Here is a 12,391-nt window from a genome sequence, read left to right as displayed (position 1 = left end):
ACCATTTATTACTTTGGACGAGTTCAAGAGCAGTGGGGATTCTAGTGTTCTGATCATCTTTCTGTAGTACAGAACCAAGTAGGACTTTGTTCTATGTTTTCTTTAGTTTCCAAAGCAACCAGAAACATTTGATGTGCTCTATAATGCCATGCCATTACCATGGGGGGGTTGGGGGTGGTAGTTAAGGTGGTCCCCTCGCCGTACATAACTGTGATGGGATTTTAGCGGCAGTTATACAAAGAGTAGGGACAGAAAGAACGCAGTACTGCTGGCACCTCTTTCGGATGATTAGTGGTGTTATTATAATAGCCGGCTAAGGTTTTCATTCTACAAACATAAATAACTTCATCAGGTGTGTGTCATCTTTTCAGACTACGATGTAGCTGGCCTAATCAGGTCAGTATGTAATAGTCAGGGCGTTGACTTCTTGAATTAGCTTTAATAACTAAATAGTGCATGAGTTTGGTGAGGAGGTGGCTCACTCAACGAAAAACCTAAGTGAAACATAGGTACCAGGAGGAACCCAAGTAATCCCAAAGATTGCCATGAGACTGGCAACTCTGTCTTTGTGGACTGCTTGCTTCAGGGAAGCGGGAGTGTCCTCCCTTTATAAACTGTCACCTTGAATTAACCAAATGTCATGAACTTGAGGATGAATGCTTGTAAGAAATTCCTAAGTCATGTCTCCTTAAAGGCATATGGGTCCCTCTTGTGGCCTACTGATTAATTCCGTACAAAGTACAACACAGTGTTAGGTTTGCTAGACCCTCTGGCAAAGCCCATGCTTAATAATGTCAACTTACAAACTTTAGACAGGATACCTGGTGGACTATAACCCACAAACTACCTGCACATTACCTAGGCGTGGTGCATTCTGGGCAACGATCAGTCCTGTGAGATTCACAGGACTATTTGTTGTTAGTGAGTTGAGATGCTTCTTCAGTATTAAATCCTTCAGAGATTCAAATCCTTCAATCCTCCCTATCGTTGAAGTGGGAGCTCAACGCTAATTATAACAAGCACTTTACCATGCTTGAATAAGTGAGCTTGTTAACCACTGCACATCAGTTTAAGAGAAACAAACTTCTGCTAATAAGGAAGCAGCCCCAGAAGTACTCTTCTCATCAAGAACCTCCATACCACAGATTTCATATTGCGCGTCTTATGAAGGAAGTCTCCTTGAGCTCGGTTCAGTTTATCATCTTCAAAGCTTATTTCTTTTTTGTCAACTCTTTAGTTTGGGTGTCAATTCTGACAGGAAAGTGTCAGAGGCCTCTTAAAGGTCTTTTCAGACTTTGTGCTTCCTGTAGAGACCCTCATAAGGGAGTGCCTCTGATTCCTTCACCCTATTAATAGAGCCAAGGATTGCAAGTATTGCCATACTTTTTCTCCCAAAACTCTTAAAGATAGAGAGGGCTGGCTACTGAATTGACTTTGAATGGCAAAGTAAAATCCATCGTCTGGAGAAGAAGGTAAGGGAATATGTTCTCCTCTCAAAAAAGACTCCGAAGAGAGAATGCCATATACAAAGGGAATCCTCTCAGGAGCCCTCCAAAAAGATCCACCCGGACCAGGAAAAGAAGCACTAAAGCAAGAGTCCTGTCTCAGAGTGAGGGAATCACATGAAGAAAAAATACCCCTCTTCAACAAGGCCTGGGGATCCTTCTACATCTTCATTCAAGGTTCCTCTGGGTTCTGACAATAGGAAGGCATCTACGGACTCCCTCATCGGCAAGTCATGCATTGTCAAAGAAACCCCTAATGAAACTGCCATAAACCGCGAGAGCATTCTTGTCGTCATAAACATCGAGAACAACTTAGTCAGTGAAGCAGTCACCGACTATACTGTTTGTAGGACCAGCACTGTCGAATATGACATTGTCAATGCCTACAACTTTTTTTCAAACACAAAATATCATTGTAAACCACGCCGTCAACGAAGCAATCAAACATTATTCTAATTACAGAGGAGGAAACACTTTTTTCTATCCTTCTGGAACAAAGTTTTCCCAGCAAGGTTTCTTCTCTTCCACCTATGCACATACTGGATGTTGATGAGATTGAGGAAGATGGTGCTTTTGGCTTGGCTTACAGTCCTGTACAACATCAAGTAAAGTGTCAGGATTATGATTATGAGTATATTGAGGGAGACACTTCTTTCCCAGGAATCAACTGGAGAGGGTATCCAGGCGGTTGAGCAGGATGTGTAAGTGTGTGATCCCAAGGTGCTTATATGAAGAACCAGGTCTTCAGCTCCTTGCGGAACACAAGAAGTGGTGATAAGGCTCTTGTGTGTGTTGAGAAAGTTCGTTCCATGTCTTGTAGGACCATGAGCAACCTCCAGTTTTGCTTGTGCAAGTGAGAGTGAGGCAGTGCGTAGGTGACTGGTGGGTTGGTGAGTGTATGTAGCTGTTTAGATATTCTGGTCCTGTGTTGTATAGGGCTTTGTATTTGTGCTTGAGAGGTTTGATTTGGCTTCACTTGTGAATGGGGAGCCAGTGAGATTCCTGAGGTGCAATGTGATGTGGGTGCAGCGTGGGAGTTCTAGTATGAGTCTTACAGTTGCATAATGGATGGCCTGGAGTCTGATTAGGAGTTGTTTTGAGATTCTGGTGTCGAGTGTTTCCATTGTCCAGCTTGCTGGTGAAAAGTCTTTGCATGATGGTCCATCTTGTGTTTTGAGGCAACCATTTGAAGATCTTTTGCAGAATGGGTAGCATGTGGAAGCAGGAGGTGCACATTGCATTGACTTGAGCAGTCCTGTTGAGCTTGTCATCCGGGGGATTCCTAGATTTCTTGTGCTGTCTGTGTGTGTTGGTCCCAGCTTCGACGGCCACCAGATGGAATCCCTTGGTAAAGTCTTGTTGCCGAAGACCAATACTTCCGTGTTGTCAGAGTGGAGCTTCAGGAAGTTGGTTTGCAAGCAGTCTGCTACCCCAGTCATGCAGTTAAGTTGGTTTTGGTAGCTATTGTCTTGTTGATCAGGGAGAGGATGTGTTTGGTGTCATTGGCAAAGGAGGTGTCGGTGATGTCTTGTGATCGGATGATGTTGGCGAGCGAGGTCGCTTATATGTTGTAAAGAATGGGTCTGAGGTACGATCCTTTTGGGACACCGCCTATCAGTTTCTTGGTCTCTGATGTGAAGGGCAGCAGCCTGACTTTTGGCTTCTTCCCATAAGGAATGAGCAGATCCATTAGAGAGCGGATTCTTGTATGCCAATCTCGTAGAGTCTTCTGATGAGGGTGTTGTGGGAGACAGTGTTGAAGGCCCTAGAGAGGCCGAGCAGGATGATGGCCTTTGTTTCTGCTCGGTCCAGGATGTTTCGAATGACATTGGTGACTGAAGTGAGTGCTGTTTTGGTGCTGTGGTGATTGTGTGTTGTCTAAAAGATGGTGTAGCTCGACGTGGGTCGTGAGTTGCTTGTTAATTACCTTCTCAATCACTTTGACTAGATCCGAGAGTAGGGAGATTGGTTGGAAGTTGCTCAGTAGATTCGGGTCAGCTGTGGGCTTCTTGAGGAGGGTGTTGATTCCAAGTTTCCATTCATCCAGGAAAGTGGTGCAAGTGATGGAGGTTTTAATTTTGTGGGTCATGGTGATGCTATTGGTGATGTTCCCAGGTTGTAGATGATGTGGGGGCATGATCCCCTGAGTGGGTAGTCTGCACAATTGCCGCTGTGCTGTTTGGGTTGTCCATTCGGTCAGGTGGCGTTCTTGGTTGGAGGTGGGTAGGTTCGCAATGAGGGTTCCGGGGTTGGGTTGGTGTGCGAAGTTTCTGTTGATGTTTGCGATTTTGCTGTGGAATAAGTTGGATAGGTTGTTGCAGAGATGATGGCAAGCAGCAATGTTGTTAACAGTGGCTGAGGAAGAGGTAAAATCCCCGATGATCGAGAAGATCTCCTTGCAGCCTTTGAAGCTTCTTTCGATGTGGTCCACTAATTCTTTTTTCTTGGAATCTCTAATTTGCTGGTGATAGTCTTAGTGCAGTTTTTTAGGTAATTCTGTCTGTGGTGTTGTGGCCGCTCTCCATTTCTTTTCTAGATGTTTACAGTGGTATTTGTTGGTGTCTTGGAGATCGTCTGTGTACCAGCTGCCTGTTTGTTTGATCTTCTATGCTTGTTGGGTTTGATGGGTGTGAGGAAGTCCACGCAGTTCTTGATTCAGTTGTTGATGTCATTGTCGAGGTTCTTCGGGCGCTGAGCCAGTCTGCTTCTGTGATTTTTCCCCAGCTGTGTCTTAGGCTGCTGAACCTGGTATGGGTGTTGATCTGAGATGTGTCGATTTGGAAGTGGATGATGGGGTGGTTGGTCCATGTGAACTGTGTGGTGGAGCTGTATTTGATGCTGTCGCTTGTGCAGAAGATTGGGTCCAGTGTGTGTCACTGTGTGTGTATTGCTTCTGTGATGAGCTAGGTGAGTCTGATGTTGCTCAAGCTTTCGATGAGTGGTGTCAAGCAGGGGTCATTTCGGTCTTCCATGTGAAAGTTTATGTCTCTGACGAGAATGTAGGCTCTGGAGTTGATGGTAAGCTGAGCAACAAAATCAGTGATGAGGTTGTTATGGGTGTCTCATGGACCGTAGGCAAGGACTTTGGTCAGGGTGAATTCCATAGATTTGCAGCTGTTCCATGAACAGGTGTCTTTCTCTGTGAATGTTGTGCATTTTATGGATTCCTTGTAGATGAAATTGAGTCCACCTCCTGGCTTGTGAAGGAGGTCCTGGTGAGTGATATTGGAGCCTGCTGGGAATGCCATTACGATGTCTGGAGCCGATGAGGGGTTGAACCAGGTCTCTGATGAAGAGGATGTCTGGTTCATCGTTACTCAGAAGGTCCCATATTTAGGTTGTATGTTTGCTGAGTGACCATGTATTGAGAAGCATGCAAGCAAGTGGGTGTTTTTTTTTCCTAAACCTTTTTATTGAGTTTTTCTGATGCAGACCGAGTATACATGCATTGACAACAAAATTAGCAGTTTTCCGTCCATCAATTACATTAAACTGCCAATATGGTGATAAGTTGGGTGTATTGAGTGTTTGGGTGTGTGCTACCTGCCAAACGTGGCATAACTGTATTTGTGTGTATTGAATCTGTTGTGGTGCTTTTGGTTGCTAGGATCTCATCAGAGAAAGTCCACCGCACTTGTGGGTAGAGTGCAAGTGTTATTTATATAGAACCAACTCGGGGGGGGGGGGGAGATTTAACCTGGTGGGTAGGATCAGGGATGGGGTGCAGATGCGAGTGGGTGTCGATGTACGAGTTTGTTGTTGCGTGTGGTGGGAGTGTAGGAGTTGTTGGTGCTTATGTGCTGTGTCTCTTAGGAGGGGGTGTTAAGGGCGTTGTTAGTATTTGTGTGTGTGGGTGGGTGACTTCTGGAGAGCTGGCAGTGGATACAGGTGCATGCTTCTACCGTGGTGTTAGTAACAGCGCACCAGCAATTGGGGGAATAGCATCCGGGGTCTAGGGACCCAAGGAGTGCTGCAGAGTTTCGCTGGGCAGTGATCGAACTAGGGTGCCTGGTGCTAGGTGCTATCCAGGTGCATACTGGCTTGCCCGCTGTGAGCGTCTGCTGCACATCCACGTTGCTGCTGTCATTAAGTAGGTCCTGGGAAGCGGTAGGAGGGCTGTGATGTTATTTCCTGTGCTGATGAATGATGGAAAATGGGTGATGGGAAATTAAGTCCTCTTGCTTGGCTACTTCTTCTTTTAAATACGGTTTTAGCTGGAAAACCAGTAATGTCACTTCCTGTCCAGATAGATGATGGAAAATTCAGTGATAAAACGTCCTGTGCAGTTCGATGACGGAAGATCCAGTGAGGTCACCTCCTGTGCTGATGTGTGGTGGGAAAAACAATTAAAAAAATACTGGTTTCTTGGCAACTAAATGCAGTCTTCTCTCAGTTGATAAAGGGCCTGTTTGAACCTATTCACAAGGCAGATCTCAAGCATCTATCTTGGAAAAATGGCTTTATTATTGGCACTAAACTCTGCCAAGTGAATTCGTGAGATCCAAGCAGTCATTATTAAGGAAACATACATGCAATTCAGGGAGGGGTCGGTCATTTTGAGAATCAGCCCTTGTTTTATCCTTAAAGCCCCATCAGACTTTCACCTGAAGGAACCAATAGACCTAAAGTATGTTTTCTGAAATCTTAATAATGCAGCGGGAAGAGCACTTCATACTCGTGAGGTTAAATTAAAATGTTATATTGACAGAACTAAAATGTTTAGAAAAACGGACCAACTTCTGATAGGTTATCGAGCTCCTAGGAAGGAACATGCACTATTGAGACATAGTGTAGCTCGATGGGTTTCAGGGACCATAGTCTTTTGCCACCATAAGGTTGAAAGTCTTTTGAATGAAAAAGTCAGAGCACACTCCACAAGAGCTATATCTACCTCTACTGTGCTGTTTGTTGGAGTATCCTTACGAGACACCTGCAGAGCCCCTAAATGGAGTAACAGGCACACGTTTACCCAGCATTACTGCCTGGATGCCACAGTAAAAAATAAAGGCAACAATGGTTCTCATTGGAGTCATTTGCTAGCACATGTTCTCAATTAAGGGGCTAAATAGCCTCATGCGGTTCATGGCAATAGATAAAACAAATGATCACCGTATCCAATGGTGACCATAATTTATATATACAAGTCCCAATATAGTACATACACAACAGATGAGCAAATTAACACCCAGTGCAGTGTGTCCCCAGTGTGCAAGCCATTACAAAACAAATCCAAAAGATGAACAAAGGCTGATATCGTAGTAACAATCGACAGTATAGGACTCCTGAAATATTCAACCCTTTAATTGCAAAAAGTCCATAGTTTGTTTGTTACTTTGCGTGTCGATGTTTTGACCCCTACACCAGGATACTAGGGTTTCATCATGATATAGAAAATGCGGGGGGCTGTAATAGTTAATAGAGGGGATTAATCAAAAATGGTAAACATGGGTGGTCTATGTTTTCCTAAGAATTTTTTTAGAACGTAACTACAAAAGCAAATGATGAAGGTTTTCTCTCACCTAGAGAATTCAAATTCTTTATAATTTTAGCACTATTTTCACTTAACAATTTTCTAGGGAAGTCAAAGATTTTCCAGTCGGCTTAATACGTGCCTGTACAAGCTTAAATACACTTTGATTATTTTGAAAAAGGCAGGCTTCACAATGAATTATGTGAAATGCAAGCATTAATATATTATTGTTGCTCATTCACTTCATTCTAGGAGGCATAAATTACGTGAATAAATAGATCATGATAATTTATGCTCTATAAAACTATGTTAAACCCCTTTTTTATACATTATACCTATGCAAGCAATATTAAATGCAGCGTACATTTATAATTGAGACTTTATGCAATGCAATGGAGGGTGCATAAGCAGAAAAACACTAAGAATATGTCACTCCATTTTAAACAGCCTGATATGCCATTGATCCTTATACTATGTGATTTGCTTTGCTACTGGGTCACTGGGTTGTCCCTGAGCATATATATGTTTCCAGGGGATGGCATTTGTTAGGGTTAGCGAGGTAGAGGTTGCTTTTGTTGTAGTTGACTTGAAAATGGAAAATGTATGGACATGTAATGGTATATAATATCCAGTGCTATAACTAAAGAGTTTCAAAATGGTGTGGATGATGTGCTTTTTAATTCGGTCGGTCACATTGCTTAGTACACATTCTAATTAAGGATGCTGTTGCTTTAGGGAACGATGGCAAGTTATTTTTATATGTCCTTGGTACAAGTTTCTCCCTTCTACTGTTCTAGCCAGACACAACTGTCATTGAAAGTAGTGATCCTGAAAAGAGTTATCTGCAGAGAAGCATATACTGTGGTCTATCTATTGCTGGGTTTCTGCCATATCTGACTTACTACTCTCCCCGGTTGTTCTAGGAGCTGAGGGGAAAGGATGATGACAAGATTTACAGAGGAATCCACAATTATCAGAAGTTTGTGAAGCCTAAAGACACGTCCCTTGGCAATGCCTCCTCTGGGATGGTCCGGTAAGTTTTGTTCTGCCGTCTCTAATCTTGATTCTGTACTTATATAAAATGTTTCTCAGTAACTAGTGAAGAAGATGCAGAGCTGAAGTTGGGCCTTCTTCAGTGTATAACAGAATATTGCTTTTATACCGTGCTTCAGACTTTACTATATGCAGTTGTAAATAATCATGGTTACTATTACCCAATTTAATGTTACATGGTTTACTCATCCCAAAAGGAGAGAAGGCTGAGTTGGCTTAGCCGAGTTTCAAAGTTGTGCCTTGCAGGTCACTATGTTTCATTGGAGAGTGTGCTAAGCCCTCTTGCTAGCCTTCTTGCTCTAAGCTCTTTTGCTATTCAAGTCAGGTGAACATTTTCATGTGTCCACTAGGGGGCTTGGACTCAACACTTTATTTTGAAAGACAAAATTGTTTCTCATTGCTTTTTTTGCTTTGAGAATTTGCACTTTTTGCAGGTAAATCTAGTCCTTCAAATGCTACATTATTATGTTGGAAGGTCCTTGATTTGTAAATGTTAAGACATTACACATCGTACCCTCCACATTTATTGTATACGCATCTCACGAGCTAACACTGACAGTTCTAAAACATTAGACCTTTAAAAAGATGTCAAATCAAAAGTTTTTTTTTTTCTTAATCTGTGTATCCTGTTGAAATAACTCATCATAAACATGAATTGCTATCAGTGGTGAATCAAACATGCCACTGGAATAGCTGGTGTGAAATATATAGAACCACAGGAGTTCCGTGGTGTTTATTATGTAATAAATCTGGTATGTGATGCATGGAGGCTTCACCCCCCTCTAATGGACTTTAACTGACTGGACAAAAAAATTAACTGTGCTATTCGAGGAAGAGTTGGTGGAAGACTTGGATGCTACTCTTAGCTCTGTGAGGCAGGTTTCGAGAAACACCCTATTCAGTATACCCAGTTTAATTTTGTTCATACAAAATATCAAACTCTACATAAAAAATGTGATTTCAACTGAGTGCCCCACGTGTGGGGAAGGTGGTGTAGATTGTATCTGTATGGTAAAGCCCTTCTGGATCAAGACCTCATACAATCTACCAAATGCAATGGGTTGGTGGAATTTACCTTCATTGGGAGATGTTTCCAAGATTTATGTCAAAATAGGAATCCGGGGCTACACCTCCTCAGATTCATATGCCTGGCCCTGTTGTCCCACCATTCTGAAGAAAAAAGCCAGTTGAGTTGTTACTTCCGATCCTTCACCCACCAATGGAAAGTAATTCTCCTTCAAACATGTATTGTACATGATGGACTCTCAAGTGTTGAATTATGTGGAAAATCGTTAACCAAAGTCTGACAGTCAAAGGTGGGTTTTTGCGATTACGAATTATGAGTGAATCATTATCTGCACTTAATATTGTTTACTTGTTGCCAACCAATTGATTAGGTTGGTCCTTATTCTGTGTAATCTAATTTTAAACTTCTCACATTTTATTGGACAGTAAGACACATCCTAGCAGGCAGCATACATTATCGGTTACAGCATTTTTCAACTCCTTTTTACACAGAATTAGCTGGATGATGCATGCTGCATAATTTTACATTTCTAAAGTATAACACAATTCAGACTGCGCCCCCGAGCTCTCATCCTCTACCACCCATGTGTGTTTGCATATTTACCAATCTGGGTGGCGTCGTGGCATTACAGTTTGGAGACCAATGGCTTAGAGCATGGTCACCAGATTAGAGTATGCTGTGCCTCCAGCAGGTCCCAGACATTCCTGGATAAACTGCATGTAGAACATCAACTTTCTGCTGTGCAAGATGCCAGTTTAACATTAGGTTATAACATTGCTGTCTATGTAGAACATGTTTGCCACCTCGAGATATGTCGGTCTGAGGCCTCCCTTTTCTTGTACTTGTAACTGACTTCTTAGCATAATACATGTTCCTATGCCCCCGACTAAAGCTGTTTTTGACATCTCACCTTCCTTGACCAATTTATGAAGCACATTTCATCACAAATGATCATACTCTGTGATTGGTTGAAGAGCTCAAATGTTAACACCTGAATCCATTACCTAATAGTCTATTTAGTTTGCTAAGATAGAAGTCCGTTTTTGCACCAGTCAAAACATTTAATATTCTCTTACAGTATTTAGAATTTACTATTCTTCCATGTATGAATAGAATGCTCCCATAAACATCTCGAGTGAATTCGAGAACCTCTTATATTGAAGTAATTGAAAGGATGTCAGCCACAGACAGGCGTGTTACTGTTGTGTTCCAGTGTGCATCAGTCACCGCTCCAGTTTGCTAATAATAATACCAGCATTTATATTTGACTGAAAACCTGGCTTTACAAACTTTAGTCTAGTTTCTCTCCCTCTCTTGCTGGCGTGTTTCTAGCACGGGGACACACCTTTAGGGTAGCCAGGCGCTCTACAAATGAACTATTATTTAATATTTTATTATTTTTGAAGGGAGATAGTTTAAGAAGCCTACAAATGTTCCATATTGATTCTCTGTTACTTCGCTCTTTTTTTTTCTTCACTTCCTTATGAGGACTAGCCATTGGCCACAATGAGGTGTGTATTTACTAAACTAACTCCATGTGCGCTTTGATAGCAGGGTAGATTTTCAAGTCAACCCAGGCAAATATAATTGGACTTTTAGTTTTTTGATACACTCACTCAAAAGTACCTAAACACACTACTGGGACAGGTCCGCCTAACAAACGATAGTGTTTATCTGGTTCTGTCAGGGTTTATGCATGCTATGAGGACTGATCTGGTCCTCACAGCGTGAGTTATACATGCCCCAACACACACACCCTAAATCATATGTATTAAATTACAAACACCCTCATATCGCATTATACCCCAAGTGTGTCCTGTACCCCATTGTTGTGGGTCCCATATAGGGCCCACTGTAGTTTTGTCCTATGTTAGGCCAAGTATATTCACAGTAGTCCGCTTCTGCTTTGCACACGTTCCGCAGTTATATGCTTATTTTTGTGCCACACTTATTTTTTAAATAAGCTGCACATGTTTTATTATTCTGTTCTGCATGGATTCAGTCTGTTCATAATGCAAGGCCACATACTGCCCTGTTTTTCTCTGTGGTCGGTCACTAACACCTTGTCACAACAGAGAACTACAGCTGCTGTTTTTCTAACAGAGCAAGTCTTATCATATTGGCAAAGACTTGCAGTTCTACAAACTGAGCAAGACGAGGCTTGCTGAGAAGGATCCTGAGACGAATGAACAGCGAGCCTGAGATGTAGACCAACTCATTATAACTCGCAGGTATGGAGTCCGGCACTAAATTCAGAGATCCTTAGTATAATATAGTATATAGCCAGCAATGGTAGCCTTAGTCTTATTTGTCATCTAAATATGACTGGGCATTTCTTGGTGTACAGTTTAATAATTGTGCTAATCACACTATTGACCTGCATATGACTCCTCAAAAGGGGGTGGGGTCGCACACCACTCACTCACCAGCGGGATCGCCCCTAAGGACTATGGTCAGTGTAGTTTAGTATTCCGCGATGTATCCTTCTTCGCCATCCCTGGACACGTGTTTCGGGGTATTTACCCCTCATCAGCAGGGAATAGGCCATCTTCTTATCTTCTGGGGTTGCCGGTGGCTGCCAAATATTGCCAGGTCTAGTACCACACAGGCGCGCAGGTGCGGGGTCCCAGGCTCGTCAGCCCAACAGCTCGAGGGAGCTTTAAACATTTCAAAAGGGGGTGGGGTCGCACACCACTCACTCACCAGCGGGATCGCCCCTAAGGACTATGGTCAGTGTAGTTTAGTATTCCGCGATGTATCCTTCTTCGCCATCCCTGGACACGTGTTTCGGGGTATTTACCCCTCATCAGCAGGGAATAGGCCATCTTCTTATCTTCTGGGGTTGCCGGTGGCTGCCAAATATTGCCAGGTCTAGTACCACACAGGCGCGCAGGTGCGGGGTCCCAGGCTCGTCAGCCCAACAGCTCGAGGGAGCTTTAAACATTTCAAAAGGGGGTGGGGTCGCACACCACTCACTCACCAGCGGGATCGCCCCTAAGGACTATGGTCAGTGTAGTTTAGTATTCCGCGATGTATCCTTCTTCGCCATCCCTGGACACGTGTTTCGGGGTATTTACCCCTCATCAGCAGGGAATAGGCCATCTTCTTATCTTCTGGGGTTGCCGGTGGCTGCCAAATATTGCCAGGTCTAGTACCACACAGGCGCGCAGGTGCGGGGTCCCAGGCTCGTCAGCCCAACAGCTCGAGGGAGCTTTAAACATTTCAAAAGGGGGTGGGGTCGCACACCACTCACTCACCAGCGGGATCGCCCCTAAGGACTATGGTCAGTGTAGTTTAGTATTCCGCGATGTATCCTTCTTCGCCATCCCTGGACAC

The 12,391-nt window shown here is 43.3% G+C and overlaps 1 protein-coding gene across 3 annotated transcripts in view; it reads left to right on the top strand.

The window, feature by feature from the left end:
• The window catches only part of LOC147716939 (E3 ubiquitin-protein ligase RNF113A-like), a 419,377-nt gene that overhangs the window by 254,865 nt on the left and 152,121 nt on the right, over window positions 1-12,391 (top strand). For all 3 annotated transcript variants that reach the window (XM_086920462.1, XM_086920461.1, XM_086920460.1), the window contains one exon: window positions 7,899-8,008. In XM_086920462.1, the coding sequence (XP_086776588.1) occupies window positions 7,899-8,008 (110 nt within the window). The remainder of the gene's footprint in view (window positions 1-7,898; window positions 8,009-12,391) is intronic.

The sequence above is a fragment of the Lissotriton vulgaris genome, chromosome 5 (assembly GCF_964263255.1).
Source record: "Lissotriton vulgaris chromosome 5, aLisVul1.2, whole genome shotgun sequence".
In the NCBI taxonomy this organism is placed as follows: domain Eukaryota; kingdom Metazoa; phylum Chordata; class Amphibia; order Caudata; family Salamandridae; genus Lissotriton; species Lissotriton vulgaris.
Note: the sequence above shows the minus strand (reverse complement) of the source record. Positions and strands in the feature narration are given on the sequence as shown.